This window comes from Maniola jurtina, chromosome 25 (assembly GCF_905333055.1).
Source record: "Maniola jurtina chromosome 25, ilManJurt1.1, whole genome shotgun sequence".
Classification (NCBI taxonomy): Eukaryota; Metazoa; Arthropoda; class Insecta; order Lepidoptera; family Nymphalidae; genus Maniola; species Maniola jurtina.
In genome coordinates this window covers 3,423,560-3,445,112 of record NC_060053.1, presented here as the reverse complement: position 1 = coordinate 3,445,112, position 21,553 = coordinate 3,423,560, and the positions used below count along the sequence as shown (strand labels likewise).

At 37.7% G+C, this 21,553-nt stretch overlaps 1 protein-coding gene across 38 annotated transcripts in view; it reads left to right on the top strand.

Moving 5' to 3' along the window:
* The first annotated feature begins 593 nt into the window (after positions 1-593).
* The window catches only part of LOC123878005 (ryanodine receptor), a 141,244-nt gene continuing 120,284 nt past the window's right edge, over positions 594-21,553 (top strand). For 17 of the 38 annotated variants that reach the window (XM_045925016.1, XM_045925009.1, XM_045925006.1 and 14 more), the window contains exons 1-7: positions 1,542-1,653; positions 12,447-12,569; positions 16,498-16,647; positions 17,230-17,283; positions 19,460-19,537; positions 20,220-20,338; positions 21,184-21,253. In XM_045925016.1, coding sequence (XP_045780972.1) covers positions 12,513-12,569; positions 16,498-16,647; positions 17,230-17,283; positions 19,460-19,537; positions 20,220-20,338; positions 21,184-21,253 — 528 coding nt within the window. In that variant the 5' untranslated portion in view covers positions 1,542-1,653; positions 12,447-12,512. Of the gene's footprint in view, positions 803-1,541; positions 1,654-6,010; positions 6,179-12,446; positions 12,570-16,497; positions 16,648-17,229; positions 17,284-18,114; positions 18,133-19,459; positions 19,538-20,219; positions 20,339-21,183; positions 21,254-21,553 lie in introns of those variants that run through there. The other 21 variants (XM_045925003.1, XM_045925002.1, XM_045924994.1 and 18 more) reach the window with 8 other exon arrangements.

Sequence of the window (21,553 nt, the reverse complement as noted above, 5' to 3'; positions counted from 1 at the left end):
AACATTAATATTATAACTTACATGAATTTCTAAGACGCACTTATTTTTTCTTTTTTATTTAATTAATAAAATGTTAATCTTTGTTTTGATTTTTTTATTTGTTAGTAGTTATTAAGAACATCTAGAATATTTTAGCGTGTAAACTATCGTGAGTGATATATCCATCCATACTCCATACTAATATTATAAATGCGAAAGTGTGTCTGTCTGTCTGTCTGCTTTACATAGTAAACCGATTAACAATTTAACCGATTCTGACGAATTGGTACAGGGTTAGTTTATATCCCGGGGTCGGACATAGGCTACTTTTTATCCCGGAAAATCAGAGTTCCCACGGGATTCCCTAAAACCCATCCGCCAAAATTTATTATTGTAAATGACATCCCAGTGGTAGAGATGGTTTGGAAATAAAAACCCTGCGTTTTTATATGTCCAACTGGTGCAACTTTAACAAAAGAAACCACTCTGACTATTGCTATGTCCTATCTGTGACTAAGTATAATTTTTTTAATATCCTCGATCCACAGCAGCATCTTTGGTACATTTGGTACACATACTCTCCCAGGCGAATCAAAAATAGCACGCACCGAGTGCGATCGCCCCGTCCCAATTCCCGTCCGCCGGCCGCGCTGCCCGGACCTATATATTCCTTATTTTACACTAGGAATATCCGAATACCGACTGGAAAGGCTCCCTTTATATCGGTATAATAACGGTATTTTGTAAACAAATAATAATAGTTACTTTTCGGGTCATCTAACTTCAAGAGCTCGTGCGAAAGACATTGAATTTGGATACGTAGGTACGTTTTCTTCGTCCATACCTATTTCGTCCCCGATTTTTTTATTAAGCTTCCTAGGTGCCCGGTGTGCTTCGACCACACGTTGTGAGAGATCTCATATTCCACGTGCAAATGGAACTAGCTAGCTTTTTAATGGAACTAACTAGCTAGCTAGCAAGCTTAGTTCTTTTGTGGTCCCATTAGATTCCAACATGGGGTTTTTAACAAATCAACAAATTCTTGAAAGGCCGCCAACGCATTGGCGGTTCCTTTGGTGCTGGAAATGTTCATCGGGTGGCGGTAATCACTTAACATCAGGTGACCCGCTTGCTCGTTTACTCACTAATTTTATAAAAAAAAATTGTATGCTCAAAGTTCTTCAGCTTCAGTTGTATAATTTGTTGTATAGAAAAAAAATGTTATTTTGTACCAGTGTAAACTTATAATGTTACAAAATATGCTTCGCTCGTTGGAATTTGATATACTACCTATATACCTACATAACATGTGTATAGCCTTGTTACTTCTGAATTAAATAGTTTTCTAGTGGTGAAAGGATTATTAAAATCGGTTCAGTAGCTTTAGAGTAGATCGATTAAAAGAAGCAAATCTTTTCTCTAAATACGCAGATTTTAATAAAATTATCGGGAATATGATAGGGTTATGAAGGTATTTAACCTATGTTCGAATTCAATGTGTTCCTACGAACTCTTAGTCCAAAATACCAAGTGCCTACTATCCAAAGTAACTATGTTTATTTATAACATCGTTTAGTGTTTATACGGATTTGTGCTTCGTCAGATGTGTGTGTGAATATGTGTGACCAGTGCATTCAAAGATAGGTGATCTATGGATTTGTGACAATTGATTTGGTATGTATTTTCTTATTTATTTTTACGAAAAATTTCACCCAAACCGAAACAGCCGTTTTGGCCGTGGGCACTTCTGATCAAAATACATATTTAGGGTTCCGTACCGGAAGGGTGCCAACGGAACCCTATAACTAAGCCTTCGCTGTCCATCCGTCCGTCTGTGTGTCAGAGGGAAATCCTGCCGTTTTTTTTTTCAATTTTTGATATTATTCATTTAAAAATTATTTTGGAATTTCCTTGGAGTGGAGGTAGTAACACTGTCATAATAAGTGTAAATTAAAAATTTATAACACCCCGACAAGTGAAGGTTACAGTTACTAGAAAAAAGCTGATAACTTTCAAACGGCTGAACCGATTTTCTTGGATGATAGCTAAGAACACTCGATCAAGCCACTTTTCAAACAAAAAAAAAAACTGTAACACAACAACGTCACTAGCTGGCGCTAATTACAGGGTGCGGAAATATAGATCGCATCACTCCCTGTAACTTGCCAAGTTGGAACTAGATGGCGCTGACTGTACGTTGGCAAAAAGTAAACGACGCTAGGGAGATTTTCCAACCCTACAATAAAACCTAGCCATAGGCAATGTTTATCAATCGAAAATCGAAAATTGATTCACTAGTACGGATCACTCGACACACGAGGTCACCTTGTAGCCGCGCTTCCGACTTTCGCTTCCACTGCGTGGGACGAATTGTATGGGACACGACTCTCTTAACCCCGTGTAAAAGTCGCGCTTCCGACGTTCGCTTCCACTGCGTGGGACGTTCGTAAGGGACACGACTCTCGTCGCCTAGTGGTGCTTCCGACCTTTGCTTCCACTGCGTGGGACCTAGGTTAGGGACTCTACTCCGTAAAACCTAGAATAAATCCATTGTGTCTTCACGCAACGTTGCTGTTTGAATTGCTTCGGCTGAATCCTGACCCGTCGACAACGTGGAACTTTTCCCCCGCTTTCTTACATTCTGGCGCCCAACGTGGGGCAGCGTGTCTTACATCTGGCGCGCAACGTGGAACCGCTGTTTACAAACTGGCGGACACTTCAGGCAAGTCAAACACCACCCAAGGCCCAAGGTTCTACGTGACGAGATCGGGACGAACATCAACGTTTCACGTGAAGACCAAACCACTTATTATGAAAACAGATAGAAGTAACTATGCGTTAGGAGCTGCTTTGATCCAGGGGGAGGGGGAAAATGAACACCCTGGTTCAAAAGTTACGAAGGAGGGGATGGCCCTGGAAACACAACTAAGAAGCAAACTTATTGATCCAGTTTCCTCGTCGGGACGCCTTCGGAAGCTGAGGGGGAGACTGTAACACAACAACGTCACTAGCTGGCGCTAATTACAGGGTGCGGAAATATAGATCGCATCACTCCCTGTAACTTGCCAAGTTGGAACTAGATGGCGCTGACTGTACGTTGGCAAAAAGTAAACGACGCTAGGGAGATTTTCCAACCCTACAATAAAACCTAGCCATAGGCAATGTTTATCAATCGAAAATCGAAAATTGATTCACTAGTACGGATCACTCGACACACGAGGTCACCTTGTAGCCGCGCTTCCGACTTTCGCTTCCACTGCGTGGGACGAATTGTATGGGACACGACTCTCTTAACCCCGTGTAAAAGTCGCGCTTCCGACGTTCGCTTCCACTGCGTGGGACGTTCGTAAGGGACACGACTCTCGTCGCCTAGTGGTGCTTCCGACCTTTGCTTCCACTGCGTGGGACCTAGGTTAGGGACTCTACTCCGTAAAACCTAGAATAAATCCATTGTGTCTTCACGCAACGTTGCTGTTTGAATTGCTTCGGCTGAATCCCGACCCGTCGACAACGTGGAACTTTTCCCCAGCTTTCTTATAAAACTAAATTAAAATCGGTTCATTAGTTTAGGAGCTACGATGCCACAGACAGATACACAGATACACACATATACACACGTCAAACTTATAACACCCCTCTTTTTGGGTCGGGGGTTAAAAATAATAAAACCTAAGACAAGGTTAAAAGCTTGATTTCAACTAATTAACCTCTTAAATGCGTCTCAATTAATTTAGAATTAGCTTACTTGAAGCTTTTCTTTTACATAGGTAAATTATCAGTTTATTTATATCAATATGTTATTTGGAAGACTGCCAAACCGTCCATAGTTATAGTGGATCGGCAGTTTTATGTCTAGCGAATTGTTTTGTACGAAAAATAAGGACATTTTTGTAAGTATTTTTGACTGGTTTTTGTTTGAGTCAAATCAGTCTGAGCGTCTGTCTGCTTGAATCTATTTTATTAGTCTTTTTTCTTTGAAGGACTTTTAAAAGTCTTTCTTGATAAGTTCGGTACTTGAAAAACGGGCCCAATATGTTCGGCGCGTGCCAGTCAATACCTAAAAGTTCCTTGCAACTTGACCAAGATCCTAGAACACTTTGTTAAAGAAAACATAGTTGTAGTAAAAGAAGATAAAATACAGTTACAAAAAACTGACCAAGTGCGAGTCAAACTCGCGCACCGAGGGTTCCGTACTCGGGTATTTTTCCGACATTTTGCGCGATAAATCAAAAACTATTACGCATAAAAATAAATAAAAATATGTTTTAGAATGTACAGGTAAAGCCCTTTCTTATGATACCCCACTTCGTATAGTTATCTTAATTTGAAAATTGAAACACATTTTAATTTTTTTTTAATGATGTAACCACAAATTCACGGTTTTCGGATTTATTACGTGCTATAAGACCTACCTACCTGCTAAATTTCATAATTCTAGGTCAACGGGAAGTACCCTATAGGTTTTCTTGATAGGCACAACGGACAGACGACGGACGGACGGACGGACAGACAGACAGACAACAAAGTGATCCTAATATAAGGGTTCCGTTTTTCCTTTTGAGGTACGAAACCTTAAAAAGCCACATCCGTCAAAAGAAAAAACTCAGTTTGAAAGCGCTGGAGCTTTCAAAACTTTAACGAGCTTTAAAGATAAACGTAAGCAAAAACTCAATTTTAAGGAAAACCTCAGTTGTAAAAGAAAACTCTCATAAAGCTCTATTAAATATAGACTTTGTAGATGCTTTGTAATCAATTTGTAGCACCATGAAGACAAAAGTGTAAATTAAAAATTTATAACACCCCCGACGATCCAAAGTATCTGAGTTTTCCAAAACATCATTTTCAAATAAATAATTATGTATTTAGGCAACGTCCATCTTGACAGCTTGACATTTGTCTATTGACATAATATTATGAACCTAACGGTTATCTAACCTTCTTTTCTACAAGAAAACTAGAAAAGAGCTGATAACTCTTAAACGGCTGAACTAATTTTTTTAGATTATAGCTAAGAACACTCTCGATCAAGCCACCTTTCAAACAAAAAAAACTAAATTAAAATCGGTTCATTCGTTTAGGCGCTACGATGCCACAGACAGATACACAGATACACAAATACACAGATACACAGATACACAGACACACAGATACACAGATACACACGTCAAACTTATAACACCCCTCCTTTTGGGTCGGGGGTTAAAAACTGCCAAAAAGATGACCTAGGTTTCGGCAATTTACTGAAACAGCAAGTGAGAGCGAAATTGAGATTTAGTAAAATCTACGAGGTCTACAAAGTTTAGGGCCTAAAAATGTAGGCCTTGTAGATGGTTCGTAGCAATCGTAGCCCATTCGTAGCACCATGAAAAGAATTTAAAATAAATTGAAAAAAATATTTTTATATCATGTAACCAAATTGTGGCTGTTATTATGATTATATCAAGACTTTACCACTCGTTTGGAAAGCAGATTCTACTGAGAAGAGTTGGTAAAAAAGTACTAAAATGTGACTATTAAAATACGCAAGGGTGGACGCAAATAGGATGATTGATTGATTGTTTTAGTTTTAAAATAGCTACCTTTTGAACTGTTGAATACAAAGCCGACAGTTTCCTTGTCATTTAGGAAATTCGTCAATTTTGTGTGATAAATGTTCTGCCTAACAAAGATTATGTTATTGTAAATGTAATTGTACAATTGAAAAGAGCAACCGCCGAGTTTCTTGTTGGTTCTTCTCGGTAGGAACGGCATTCCGAACCAGTGGTAAATTATTTGACGATTCAAAAGCACTTGTAAAAGTTTATTTGAATAAAAATCTATTCTATTCTATTCTATTGAGAAACCACAGTGAGCATAGTACCAATCTTGTTAAACTTTTCACGGAGGGATTCGTAAAATGTAATGTCCCATAGGTCCCAAGGTCCATAGCATATCGGGAAATTGCTGAAACAGACGAGCAATTCCGAACATTCCCGAAGGCTTGGCTTTGCGGATTTCAGAATTCAGAGTTCGAACTTCAGTTTCCTGCGGCATTCAGCCGTTGTAGACGCGTGTGGAGTTTACGCCGTTGTATGCGTTAAAATTAACTTTTACCATGTTATTTATATGAAAATTTGGAAAATATACGTTCTAAGTGTTAGTGTTTGTGGTTTGTGGATATTTTGACCTCAAATTTTGGATGAAATTACAAGAAAAAAAGGTTAGTTTTGCCATATTTCGTACCCTTGCACTTTTTACGACAGTTCCGTACACTAGCCAATACAATATCGGTTTTGTATAATAGATGATAGGATTATAGTTATTGTGTACTCTACGATAGGTTCGATTTTCGTATGTACGTTTTGGTTTATTATTGTTTTTGGGGTGGGGTATAGAATGATTTGTATAGGGTAGGTAAAGGTTGAGGCTTTAAATTAAAATTGTGACATATCTCGGTCAAGTCCATTAATTATAAAATAATACATGCTTTGTACATAGGTGTGTATAGGTTTTCTTGGCGGACAGACAGACGGACAGACAACAAAGTGAAGCTATAAGGGTTCCGTTTGTCCTTTTGAGGTACGGAACCCTAAAAATAATGTGTCGGGATCTGATTCCAGGCACGCAATGCTAACTTTTCGGAGTTAGGTAGCTATGTGCGTTTTAAACAATTACCTAAATATCACTTGCTTTAACGGTGAAGTCCCCTATAGGTTTTCTTGACGGACGGACAGACAAACAGACAACAAAATGATCCTATAAGGGTTTCGTTTTCCTTTTGAGGTACGGAACCCTAAAAATAATGTGGCGAAAGCACTTGTACAAGTTTTTTTAAATACAAGTGTAAATTAAAAATTTATAACACCCCTGACAAGTGAAGGTTACTGTAACTAGAAAAGAGCTGATAACTTCCAAACGGCTGAACCGATTTTCTTGGATTATAGCTAAGAACACTCTCGATCAAGCCACCTTTCAAACAAAAAAAAAAACAAAAAAAAATCGGTTCATTAGTTTTGGAGCTACGATGCCACAGACAGATACACAGATACACAGATAAACACGTCAAACTTATAACACCCCTCTTTTTGGATCGGGGGTTAAAATATTTATATTCTATTCTAATCTATTCTATAATGTTCTCGAGGGGTTGTGAAGTGGGTCAATCCACACTTGGTCAGCTTGGTGGAGTATGGCCTAAACCCTTCTCAGTCTGAGAGGAGACGCGAGTTTAATAGTGGGATTGGGAAAGAGCACGCGCCGAGTTTCTTGCTGCTTCATTCCGAACCAGTGGTAGATGCTTTTGACGATTCGAAAGAACTTGTAAAAGTCTAATTGAATAAAAATATTTTGAACTGGAGGATGCCCGCGTCTTCGTCCGCGTGGATTTAGGTTTTTGAAGAGCCCGTGGGAACTGTTTGGTTTTCCGGGATAAAAAGTAGCCTATGTCCGTCCCCGGGATATAAGCTGACTCTGTACCTTTTGTCAGAATCGGTTAAACTGTTGGGCCGTGAAAAGGTACCTAGCAGACAGACAGACAGACAGACACAGTTTCGCATTTATAATATTAGTATGGATTTGAATTTGAATTGCGATGGGATGATGACGATGATGACATAACACTAGCACTCTGACACTGTGTTATGCGTATTATGAAACGCAATTGACTAATAGGTATTATTATTGTCTAGAAGCCAAGCTACAATACCTAAAAATAAGTAGGTCAGTTCTTGGCGACCGAATCGAGATTTGTTTTCTTTAGTACCGAATCTTATCTTGTGGAGTCGTAAACAAGTGGTAGGCAGTGGCGTGCAGCTCATAGAGGTATAAATGTGCTGCCTACCCTAGTTGTAATAGATCACTGCTTATTTTCCATTATGACCTGCCAGAAAATAAGTTTATACCTTAATGCTTGCCCTGGCTTTAAACTAGACTTGCAACGAATAGTATATTCGGCAGTATACCGAATACCGAATATTCGGCGAGGCCCCTGACCGAATATTAGCCGAATATTAGGCAAAAGTATTCGGCTGGATTTTTTTATTAAATTGGATTAAATTATGTACCTGTTTTATGTACCAATGACTACTTAATAAATGATTATAAAAGAAATGAGAACCTTACCCTTCTAAATTTTGATTACCACAATAATTCAAATACATAGAATCCTCCATTTTTCCAATTCAGAAGATGATTACGTACCTGTGTTATGCACCAATTACTACTTAAATGATTATAACAGAAATGAATATATACGTAATCAATCGATTTTAATTTTTCATTTTACCAATTATTTCTCTATGACAAAATATATTATTTAAGTATTCGGTATTCGGCCGAATAATATGTAGATATTCGGTATTCGGCCGAATATAATAAAAGCAGCCGAATAGGCCGAATACCGAATAGTAACCGAATATTCGTTGCAAGTCTACTTTAAACCTATGCACGCCACTGGTGGTAGGTATAGTGCGCCCCGCACAGCCCCCGTTCTAAACCGCTGCGGATGAGCGCGGGTAGCGTGTGTGTGTGCGGGGTGTCCCCCCGCCTCATACCCCGATTGTCATCTCAAACTGTCGCGTACTACAGGTTAGGGCTTTTTTTTCCTTCGGGGGAGGAAAAATCCCTATGGACTTCTGCCGGCTGGCAGGGTGTGTCCGACTTGCACGGACTAAAATAACCTCCCCATGTCGTCCAAGGTGAGCACAGAACTGCGTGGCATTACTTCGTGCTGACCTCCCAAATCTCGATCTTCTTCTTTTTCCTTCTCTTCTCTTCTAATCACTATAGCCCTCAGTATTTGGTCTTCAGGCGACTTCGCTAGGTAGGTTAGGGCTACTACGCGTTAAACTTTTCAAGACAGAATACTACCTGAGAGCCTTAGAGGGCTCTCTCCGTCACTCGTTTCATACAATCGTAGTTCCAATTTCATTTGAATATTAAGCAACCAAAGTCCATGAAATTTTGCAGACATATTCTAGAAACTAATATCTATGTCTGGGGTTTTCCAGATTTCTGTTAAAATATTCGGTTTCAAAGTTACGCGGTCTTAAAAATTTTCATACAAATCTTTGAGCCCCTGTAATTTTAAAACTACATATTTTTAGAAAAATCTAAAACACCACAGATACAGATATTAGTTTCTAGAATATGTCTGCAAAATTTCATGGACTTTGGTTGCTTAATATTCAAATGAAATTGGAACTACGATTGTATGAAACGAGTGACGGAGAGAGCCCTGTTACGCCGGCTTATTTGAGAGGTCGGGGGTTCGATCCCGGCCTCGCACCTCAAATTTTTGGGAGTTATGTGCGTTTTAAGCAATTAAATAGCATGGCCTTGGCGATGAAGGAAAATATCGTGAGGAAACTTGCATGCCTGAATATTCTCCATTTTATTGCCGCTTTCTTATATTTTTTTACTTATTCCTATGAATTAAATCACTTTCGATTTGGAACCTTCTATAACTTTTATTCAATAGACTTCAATCCATACTAATATCCATACCCAATATTATTAATGCAAAAGTGTGTCTGTCTGTCTGCTAGCTTTTCACGTCCCAACAGTTTAACCGATTTTAATGAAATTTTGAACAGAGTCAGCTTACATCCCGGGGAATGGCATAGGCTACTTTTATTCCGAAAAAATCAAAGATTTTTCCCGGGATTTTTAAAGGCCCATTCGATTAACCGAATTGTATGAACTTTGGTACAGAAGTAGTTTGCATCCCGGAAATTGACATAGGCAACTTTTATCCCGGTAAATCGAAGAGTTCCCACGGGATTTTTAATCAAAATTTTTATCTAGATTTTAATCTAGATTTTTAACCTAAATCCACGCGGATGGCGTCGCGGGCATCCTCTAGTAAACAATAGTAAAAAAACTAAAAATAATAATAATAGTAAGGTGAAGTGAGGCTTCCGTAGTTATCCGTATAAGTAGGTAATATTAACCATACCTTTAACCATGATTCTACGCCCTAACTCCACCCAAACGAATTATTTCATACCCCATATTCATAAATCAGTGCCCGCGTACATTACTCCCTTTGTATCACTAGGTACATCCAAAGTAACCTGAATACAATATTGTATAACCTACATTTTGTTGGAATTTGGTTAATTTTACTGTCTCTAGCTTACATCAATTTGAGTTTACTTAATGAAATTCACAAATTTATATTCACAAAAGCTTTTAGAAGCTTTCGCAATTTGAATTTATACGCAACTAGCTAATGCCCGCGACTTCATCCGCGCGGATTTAGGTTTTTATGAAATAAATAAAAAAACCGGCCACGTGCGAGTCAGACTCGCGCACTGAGGGTTCCGTACTCGGGTATTTTTACCAACATTTTGCATGGTAACTCAAAAACTATTAGACATAAAAATAAATAAAAATCTGTTTTAGAATGTACAGGTAAAGCCCTTTCATATGATACCCCACTTGGTATAGAAATCTTACTTTGAAAATTGAAACACATTTTATTTTTTTTAATGATGTAACCACAAATTCGCGGTTTTCAGATTTATTCCTGTACTTGTGCTGTAAGACCTACCTACCTGCCAAATTTCCTGATTCTAGGTCAACGGGAAGTACCCTATAGGTTTTCTTGACAGACACGACGAATGGACAGATGGACAGACAGACATCAGAGTGATCCTATAAGGGTTCCATTTTTCCTTTCGAGGTACGGAACCCTAATAATCAAATCCTCTGAGCTTTTAAAGTAAATACTTACTTAATAAAAGAAATCACAAACGCTGAAATTCGCTTCACATAACTTTCTCTGAAAAGAACACATTCCGTAGTCATGAGCTGTCCTCGTAGCTTCAGAACGAAATGTTCATATTACATCTCTACCTTGTTATGACGAACAGTTTAATCTTCTACTTTGTGCCCCTGAAAATAAGATTCAAATTAAAACAACACTGAATTGAGGCCTCGATAAGTGATTTACGTCTTTATACTTTCATAAATAAGTATTAAAATAGTGCAGCACGGAGTGTGAGTAACATATTGATAAAGGCTTTCAGTTTTCTTTAATCAAGTGTCTGTAATATTTTTTGAAAGTATTACTTTTTTTTTTATTCTCTATAGGTGAGCGCTTGACCACAATCACAGCTGATGGAAAGTGATGATGTGGTCTAAGATGGGACGCGTTTACCTAGAAGGTGCCTATTCACTCTTGTTTTAAAGATACCCGGATTGTAATTGGTAGGAAACACAGATCGCGGAAGAGTATTCCAAACCTTAGCCATGCGTATGAAGAATGAAGACGCAAAACGTTTCGTGCGTGTAGATGGAATGTCAACGACATAAGGATGGAAACTCGCCCGACGTCTTGCGGTTCGGTGGTTACTCTACCTTTTCAGGCAGTTTTCCCGTTTACTCCAATACCAATCGCTCAATCAAACGTACAGCCAATCGCACAAAAAATAGCGCTGCTTATTGGCGCCATTTTTTGCATAGACATAGTCGAGGGCTTAAAAAGTGATACAGACTACTTTTCCTTCCAAAAAAACAAACAGTTCCCGCAGGATAGCACGCTGTAACACATGATACCTTAAGCATTGCACCAAAAATATTGTAACAAACCTCAATTATTATTAAAACCTTGATTCATGCGGGCGAAGCCGCGGGTGATAGCTAGTAATAACTATATCTGCATACAATTTCAGCCCGATCCATCGTGGATCCGTCTTTAACAAGGCTCTCTCCGTCACTCGTTTCCACTCGTTTCATACAATCGTAGTTCCAATTTCATTTGAATATTAAGCAACCAAAGTCCATGAAATTTTGCAGACATATTCTAGAAACTAATATCTGTGTCTGTGGTGTTTTAGATTTTTCTAAAAATATGTAGTTTTAAAATTACAGGGGCTCAAAGATTTGTATGAAAATTTTAAGACCGCGTAACTTTGAAACCGAATATTTTAACAGAAATCTGGAAAATCACAGACACAGATATTAGTTTCTAGAATATGTCTGCAAAATTTCATGGACTTAGGTTGCTTAGTATTCAAATGAAATTGGAACTACGATTGTATGAAACGAGTGGAAACGAGTGACGGAGAGAGCCCTCTTAATAGTTTGAACTGTGCGTTGATAGATCAGAAAGTCAGTCAGTTAGTCAGTCAACTTTTCCTTTTGTATATTTAGAAGATAACTTTCAAATAAAGGTTATATTTAGGTTTTATTATACTTTATCTAAATCTAAACCCTAGTTTACAACTTTTCTCTTTTTTTTTTGGACTTCGTCTGTATTGGTGTTAGCTGGCGGGCGTGCTCTGCCTTTTTGGAGTGTTTTTTGTTAAAACTGACTGGAAAGCGCTCTAAGGGGTTGCCGTGCGTGTGTTGGCGAGCGCCGGCACAGACGGGGTCCATACTTGTATAGTTTAACTAACTTGTTACAAATAACTATAAACTTGACATTGGCTAATCTTTGTAAAGCCAGACGAGAGAGGAAAAAAAACTTTTTTTTCTTGTTACAGCTATGCGGTTGGAGGGGAGTGAGAAGGGCATCAGTTTAGAAAACTAAGTAAGAAAGAAAATTCAAAATGGCGGAAGCGGAAGGCGGAGCGAGCGAGCAAGATGATGTTTCATTCTTACGCACGGTAAGTTTTTTGGAATTACAATTATTGGACAAAATGTTTAAAAATACAGGCTTATGGGGCATGTGACGGGTCTGACCGCGAAATTCAAATTTAATTTGGTTTTTCGCAATTTGTAAACTAATACGACAAAGTAGGCTTATGGCACTTTAATTGCGCCAATGGCAGTATCATCCTCACAGGTTTATATAAAAATCTTTACTTGAAAGGGTCCAGTTTAAGAAATTAGCTCTAGTATCGACTAATTTGTGAGTTATAGATACGTTATAACACCCTCTCTTAGTAATAGGGGGTAAAAATAAGACTCTACGCCGCTACGGCGTAGTACCGCGTAGCACTATTGTAGGTACGCGGTTACGCCGCGACGGATACCTTACACGCTAAGTTACCTTATCTAAGTTCCCCTGTGAAATAATCAAAGGTCAGGTCAGGGTAATTGGGTCAGGGATTTGTCGTTAACTTGTTAACTATTGTGATTTGTGAACTTAGTATAAAACTAGGTTATGCCCGCGGTTTCATCCGCGTGGGCCACACAAATTTCAAACCCCTATTTACCCTTAGGCGTTCAATTTTCAAAAACCCTTTTCTTAGCGGATGTCTACGGCATAATAGGTATCTGCATGCCAAACAGGCCGATCCGTCTCGTAGTCATTACACATAGATTAGTCAGTCTGTCAGTTTTTCTTTTTACATATTTAGATTATATCTCACTTCAGTATTACCACTTTTATAAGTTGCATCAACAAAATTCGTTTGCACAAATACAAACTATTCGAATCAGAAACAAGGAAGCCAATCGCTTCGTAGTTCCTACCTGTCCTTGTTTCGACTATGCCGTACGGTTTTGCTGGTAGGGTGGTGACTAGCCACGGCCGAAGTCTCCCACCAGACCAGTCCAGAGGAAATTTAAGGTTGCTGCATACGTAACGTGGTTTTCCCGTCCCGGACGGGACCGGGGGATTTCTCGAACTTACTATTGGACAACTGGAATGCCCAGCCCCGTCCGTTTTCTAGTAGTCCAATAGTACTTCGAGAAATCATCCCGTCCCGTCCGAGACGGGAAAAAACACGTTACTTATGCAGCGATCTTTAGAAATGATTAAATTCCAAATTTCCCCTGATGGAAATCGAACTCAGGACCTCCCATGATGAGACCACAGCGTGCACATTGCGTCAGTGAGGTCGTCAAACAGGGAGATGTTTACTCAGTAACTTACGCCTAAAGTCAAAATTAAATTGCTCTCTGGGGTGGAAGCCATCGACTAAGAATTAGCAGCCCTAATAGACTCGTTCAGTCCATTTACCGGTTCAGTCGCGCGGCAAAATTGACTTTACTTGCGAACAGTCAACTTCGTCGCCAGGGGTAGACAAGGTAATATTTAAAGTGGTTTTTGAGATTCTGTATCTCAAAAAGAAAAAAGGAACCCTTATAGGATCACTTCGTTGTCTTTCTGTCAGGCTAGCCAAATGGCTGTCTGTCTGTATGAGTGTCTGTCTGTCTATCTGGCTAGCTAATTGGCTGTCTGTCTGTATGTGTCTGTGAATTTGGGGGAATCAAAATCTATAGAGTACTTCCCGTTGATCTAGAATCATGAAATTTGGCAGGTCGCAATATCTTATAGTAGAATTAATAAAGGTGAAAAAAAGATTTTCTCAATTTATTAAAGTTTAAGAGTGTCTGGCGGGGATTCACTGCCAATGCTTGACGTGATTTTTTATATCATTCCCAAGAAAATATTAAAAAAAACCACTTTATGCTTTGAGTAAGATTTTATACATCTTTGTTACCTGTTATCTCCCAAAGGCACCATGATCCAATCTTCATAGTCGCTGATCGTTCCTCCCTGTTCTGGGGACAATACGTAGAGAAACTTTCAGCTATTATAAAATAACGAAGGTCTGGCCTTCGCGGGTTCTCTCTCTCTATACCTACTTTGAATAAATAATTTATTATTTGACTTGACTTTCTTGAAAGGCACATAACTTCGAAAAGTTAGATTCGCGTGCCCGAACGTAGGGCTGCCATATATTTAGTACAGAAATATAAGTAGTGGCATCATCATCATCATCAGCCCGTGGACGTCCACTGCTGGACATAGGCCTTCCCTAAAAGTGCCACCACACGTGGTCCTCAGCCTTCCCCGTCCAGCCACTTCCCGCCAGCTTTATGTCGTCGGTTCATCGTGCTGGAGGGCGTCCCACACTACACATTACACAATACCTAGTATACATAGCAGCATACAATGTACTAAAAACTACTGTTCGTCATTGAATGAATCATTCAAAATTTATATCATAATATCATGAATAGTTCCGTATAGGTAGGTGCCTAGTCCTATAAATAGGAAACACGATATAGCAATGACATTTGGCGTGGATCGCCAGATCCCAGCGCCAAGCGACAACAGGCGCGCCAAAATAGAATACATATCACTTGTAATCTATACTAATATACTAATACTAATATTATTATAAAGAGGAAACCTTTGTATTTTTGTATGTTTGTATTGAATAGGCTCAAAAACTACTGGACCGATTTCAAAATTTCTTTTACCGTTACTTAGAGGGAATCTTCCGAATCCGTATAGGCTATATTTTATCCCGGAAAATAGAAAAATACATGTCCACCCGTGCGAAGCCGGGGCGGGTCGCTAGTATTGTAATAATAAGAGTCAACAAACGATTCGTCTTTGAGAGAACCAGAGTGACTGACATAGCTTAGCTTGATGCAAAGCTGAAGTGGCATTGGGTAGGGCATATAGTTGAAATACCGATAGGCGTAATTGTGGTCTTAACACTCCTAAGGTGCTAAAATGGCCAACTCCCATCGTTGGCAGAAACTAGTTTGCCGGATATTATTTTCTTGTTTGAAAGGGTCTTTGCAGGTGGTCCCATATAAATTTGGTGACGGTCTGATGAACAGAACTCCTCAATGGATAAGAGCAAATTGCTCGCGATCAATGTAATAGCTTAGTAAACAGTTGATTTTTAACCAGGTATAGCATATTTTGATACAGTGGGGCCACTGACAATTGTGAAAGAAAAAAATCAATTTTTTTTAATAAGAAAGCTTAGTCACTCAGCGGGCTATGCTTTGAGTACTACATGATCAAATCAGAAATGAGATCCGTAGGTAACCCTGGTGGCAAATAGGAAGTGGCAATGAGCAGGGTAGTTCGAAAATCACGCTTAATTATATTGATATTACAGGATGCCCGCGACTATGTCCGCGTGGATTTAGGTTTTTAAAGATTCCGTGGGAACTGTTTGATTTTCCGGGATAAAAAGTAGCCTATGTCCATCCCTGAGATGTACCATAAGTCTGTACCAAATTTCATTAAAATCGGTTCAGGGGTTCAGACAGACAGACGGCCGGACACACTTTCGCATTTATAATTTTATATTAAGTATGGATAGTATGGCTTTCTCGCTTACTCCATTGACCCAAAAAGTTAGAACACTCGAAGCTCAGGTGCGCTACATTTAGAGAGCACTAATTTAGCAAAAAGCTGCGTTATTGAATAGAAACTAACAGTTTTGTTCAAAGCAAGCTTTATTTTTTTGCCTTTGCTTTGTAGCGAAATTTAAACCAAATTAGTATATGTATCTCGATTGTAAATTAAATCGATTCAAGACTTATAATTGCCCGAAAGCCATGATAGATAGTAAAGTGGTTCAGTCGTCGACCTCCGGAGTGTTCGGACTTCGATTCTGGGCAAGGACCCCTAACTTTTCAGAGTTATGAGTGAATGAATATACCTACTTTTATTGTACACCACAAAATGCGTTGCGTATGTGCGTTTTAAGCAATTAAATATGACTTGCTTTGCCGGGGGAAAGAACATAGCAAGGAATCCTGCACATTTCACAAAAGCTTTCTTTTGTGAAATAAAAGTGTGTGAGTTTATAAACACATAATATATTTTTACAGGAAGACATGGTGTGTCTGTCTTGCACGGCAACGGGTGAGCGAGTGTGTCTTGCGGCTGAAGGTTTTGGTAACAGGCACTGCTTTTTGGAGAACATCGCAGACAAGAACATACCTCCAGACCTTTCACAGTGTGTGTTTGTCATCGAACAGGTGAATATCATATTATTAGGTAAATCTAAAGTTGTACTATTCAAATTCAAATTTAAAGTATTTTTATTCAATTAGACTTTTACAAGTACTTTTGAATCGTCAAAAGCATCTACCACTGGTTCGGAATGCCTTTCCTACCGAGAAAAACCAGAAAGAAACTCGGCGGTTGCTCTTTTCAAAGATTTGATATACAATATTATGCCATGTATAAAAGTGATTGAAGTCCGGCGCATTGCTGGAGCGAGCTGCAGGTCAAATCCACGCTCTTTTATCATTTATATAACCTTCGATTGTATAATATGCTTTTCTCAGGAGCATAGTTTTAATAGATTTTTGAACTTGTGTATTTTATGAGGACCGCTCAGCTTGGTTGTAGTGGTGAGTGTACTGATAAGTGTTAACGCATTTTTGTGCCTAACGTAAACCCACGCCGCGGTCCAGTCTGAGGTTGAGATCCATGTAGAACCCACTCAGACTTTGCTTAGATTTAAGACTATTTTATCATTATAAATAGGTGGGCCATGGGTGTACGTTTGCAAAAACATTTATTCATATTATTAAGTACATATTTTTATTTTCTAGGCCTTGTCAGTAAGAGCTCTACAAGAATTAGTAACAGCGGCTGGGTCAGAAACTGTAAGTATTACTTTCAATATTTTAAGTAAATGTAATTTAATAGAAACATATAAATTAGGTAAAATTAACAATAATTGAAACCTTTCCTTAAACTATGAAATTAACTTATAAACCGTTAAATAATTTTCAATTAAAATATTCCACTAAAATATTATATCTTTTATATTATATTATTATATTTAATGTTTATTCGAAGATTCCGATTTTGTAACATAATCGTGAATATAAACAAATCCTCTAAGGGTGACATCTATAGAGTGCACTCTGATTTTGCTTAGATTTAAGGTAGAGTTAAAACGAGACAGATGTGTGTCTCTAACATAAATAAATAATTTGTCTCGTTTTAACTCAATCTTATAGCTCGTTCACACATCCTGCGTAAGCGTAGACGTAGCGCGTAGCATTCCGTTGTAATGTATGGAACTGTTTGAAACATGGCACACCGCTTGCGTAAAGCGTGGACGTATGCGTACCCGGTGTGTCACGCACGGGTCACGTATACGCGATTTGTGTGAATCGGCCTTTAAGTCTGAGCAAACTCAAAGTGCGTTCGTAATTGTCACCCTATATATTTTCAACTATCAAAGCTAATTCTGTGATAATTGCTGTTCTCGTCATCTTTCACTTATTTTATTTTTGCTTAGCGTGTTACAAAACAAGAATCTAATTGTGATGTCCAAAAAGATTTTCAGCAACAAATCTTATATTATATTCTATCTCTTTACCTACACCACGTTAAAAAAATAATCACTTGTGTTTTAACATAAATGTTTTCATTTGTGAATAATGTTAGCCATTTTTACGTACTGCTTTCGTGTTTAAATTTTACAGGGCAAAGAAAACTTAGTAGTGAGTACACATACAAACATGAAATATTGGTAACAATATCATACCAAGTTACATCTTAAACATAGTCTAATTAATTATTATAGTTATCATGTCCTTTCTATTAAATGTTAAATATACCATTTTCTATTTTATTTTTTTTAATTAATTGCACTCTGTGCTTTACATTATAGAAGCTTTCACTGTTTTAAATTAATTCGAAGTGTTGTTTAAGATATGATTTGATGTGATTTTTTGCATGATATTTTAAATTTTAGATCACATGATAATATGTGATTGTATAATCAAAATTAATACTCATACTTATTCAAAATTTTGGCAGATTTTTTTTGGCTAAGAATAATATTCTTACAGTAACAAATTCATATTACCATTTTATTAAGTTCACTTATTAATAATAATGTTTTGATAATTAGCAGCTTCTTCAAATCATAATTATGTTTTTAGCTTTTTAAAATTATATTTCGGTCCTTAAGAATAAAAATTAAAATAATAAAGACTGTTAAGGACCTACAGTCTTTATTATTTTAATTTCTATAGTATAACTTTTTGTTTGAAAGATGGCTAGATCGAGAGTGTTCTTAACTATAATCCAAGAAAATCGGTTCAGCCGTTTGAAAATTATCGGTTTTTTTCTAGTTACTGTAACCTTACTTGTCAGGGGTGTTATAAATTTTTAATTTACACTTGTCACTTAAATATTTGTACCTACTATTAATACATAAAACACGATTTCAATATAATACAGTTAATTATATCATATACTCATTAAAATAATTATATATTTCTAAGGATATACTCTTACTCGCATGTTTATCGCATTATTTATAACATAATAATCCAATGCGGCATATAATATACGGCATAATTCCACAATAATAATAATTTACGATTATCTAATAAGATAGATACCACTTTTATTTTTTAATAGAAGCACAAATAAAACAAGATTTACTTACTAGTGAAAAAACGCATGCTACTATTTTATTTTTAACAGAAAATTTATTTTCACGGTCGCATGAAATGGATAGATTTCGTAACAATATTTCTATTCTTCACTTTATTCTTACAGTAAATTTAACTTACAAGCAAGTACTTAAAAATTTTACCAACTTAGATACAATTTTTTTATCACTTTTTATATTTTATGTAAATATCTTTTCTATTTCCATAGCAATTTATTTTACTTAGCACCTAAAACAGAATAACATCCTCAGGCTAATTTATTAAAATATGACTTTTAAATTTTGTTTTATTAAAGATTTTTTTATTAAGTAAATAAAATTTATTTCGTGTAAAATATTTTTTTAATGATGGTATTTTTTTCCAGGGCAAAGGCACTGGTTCTGGACATAGAACGCTACTTTATGGCAATGCTATTCTATTACGTCATCTCAACAGTGACATGGTTTGTATTTCATTCGCCTTAACTATTTTATTCGAATTCTAAGAAAACCGATTTCAATCGGTTCAATCAATTCGAATCGGTTGTCTCAGCCTGCATGCATGCTTATATGCGCCAAGAATAATTACGCTCAGATGCTACCCAAACGCAAGAAACAGCACGAAAACGCAAAGCACGCGATTTCGATACTTACTGCGATCGCAAAAATGCGAAACACGCGGATCACAAACGCAAAACAACAGTGTGTGTGCATTGCCCTTTAAAGAGATTCTTAAAAACCCCGGACCTCGAAATTATAATACTAATACGCCTTGGAGGTCGTCAAATAGTGTTATAAATACTATTATATAACACTACTAGCGACCCGCCCCGGCTTCGCACGGGTGGACACTACCACGAAAAATCCTATCTATTTTCCGGGATAAAATATAGCCTATACGGATTCGGAAGAATCCCTCTAAGTAATGGTAAAAGAAATTTTGAAATCGGTCCAGTAGTTTTTGAGCCTATTCAATACAAACATACAAAAATACTTACAAAGGTTTCCTCTTTATAATATTAGTATAGATTTGAATTTACTAAAATTTTAAAATACTTATTATATAATTTATATATAATAACACTATTTCATGACCTATACTATACTAGAAAGGTGAAAGAGGTCAAAAAGTTCTCTATTTTCTAGTACCTGGCGTGTCTATCAACATCGTCATCTCAAGACAAGTTAGCGTTCGACGTCGGTCTACAGGAGCATTCGCATGGCGAGGCGTGCTGGTGGACGCTGCACCCTGCTAGCAAACAGAGGTAACTCAACGTTTATACTATCGTGAGTGATTTCCGTTACAAGTATAGAGTGTTACGGCTATACTCACGGGTTCCGTACCTCAAAAGGAAAAGCGGAACCCTTATAGGATCACTTTGTTGTCTGTCTGTCTGTCCGTCCGTCTGTCGTGTCTGTCAAGAAAACCTATAGGGTACTTCCCGTTGACCTAGACTCATGGTTGGCTGGTAGATAGGTCGTATAGCACAAGGAAAGGAATAAATCCGAAAATCGTGAATTTGAGGTTACATCATTAAAAAAAAATTAAAATGTTTAAATTTTCAAAGTAAGATAACTATACCAAGTGGGGTATCATATGAAAGAATATATACCTGTATATTCTAAAACAGATTTTATTTATTTTTGTACATAATAGTTTTTGATTTATCGTACAAAATGTCGAAAAAACACGAGTTCGGAACCCTCGGTGCGCGAGTCCGACTCGCACTTGGCCGGTTTTTTATTTGAGTGATTTCATGATAATCAACGCTCTCCACTTCGAAGTTTTTCAGCAAGCTCTGGCAATACAGCCTCTTACCATTAGATATAGCAGGCGCCTCGCTGAATTCAAATTCAAATTCAAATTATTTTTATTCAATTAAACTTTTACAAGTGCTTTTGAATCGTGAAAATAATCTACCACTGGTTCGGAATGCTGTTCCTACCGAGAAGAACCAGCAAGAAACTCGGCGGTTGCTCTTTTCAAATGTACAATTTACAATTATATGCCATACTGCATACAAGCAATTCCAGCGCCGTGTATTGCTGGAGCGAATCAAATCCAAGCTTGTTTCAAAACCTTATACGATGTGTAATTTATTGTTCTCAGGTCTGAGGGTGAAAAGGTGCGAGTTGGTGACGATTTGATTCTTGTGTCCGTTGCTACAGAAAGATACTTGGTGAGTCTGTGGTTTTCCGTTTTTGTCCTTGTTCTTCAAATATTAGGGAGGTTGCCCACGGCGACATTTTGCGGCGATTTAGTAGCGCATTTTGTTAACGCGCCTCTGCACCGCCACTTTTGACCTTATATTGCCCTATTTGAGAATCAGTAAGCCCTAATTCGCACGAGCGTTAAAAAAGCGTTGCGTTAAAACCTGGCGTTGCGCTGATAATACAAAGTGCGCGTTAAAAAAGCGTTGACGTGTGAACAGATACTTACTTGAGAATGCATTTGTTCTATTTGAACGCTTTTTTAACGG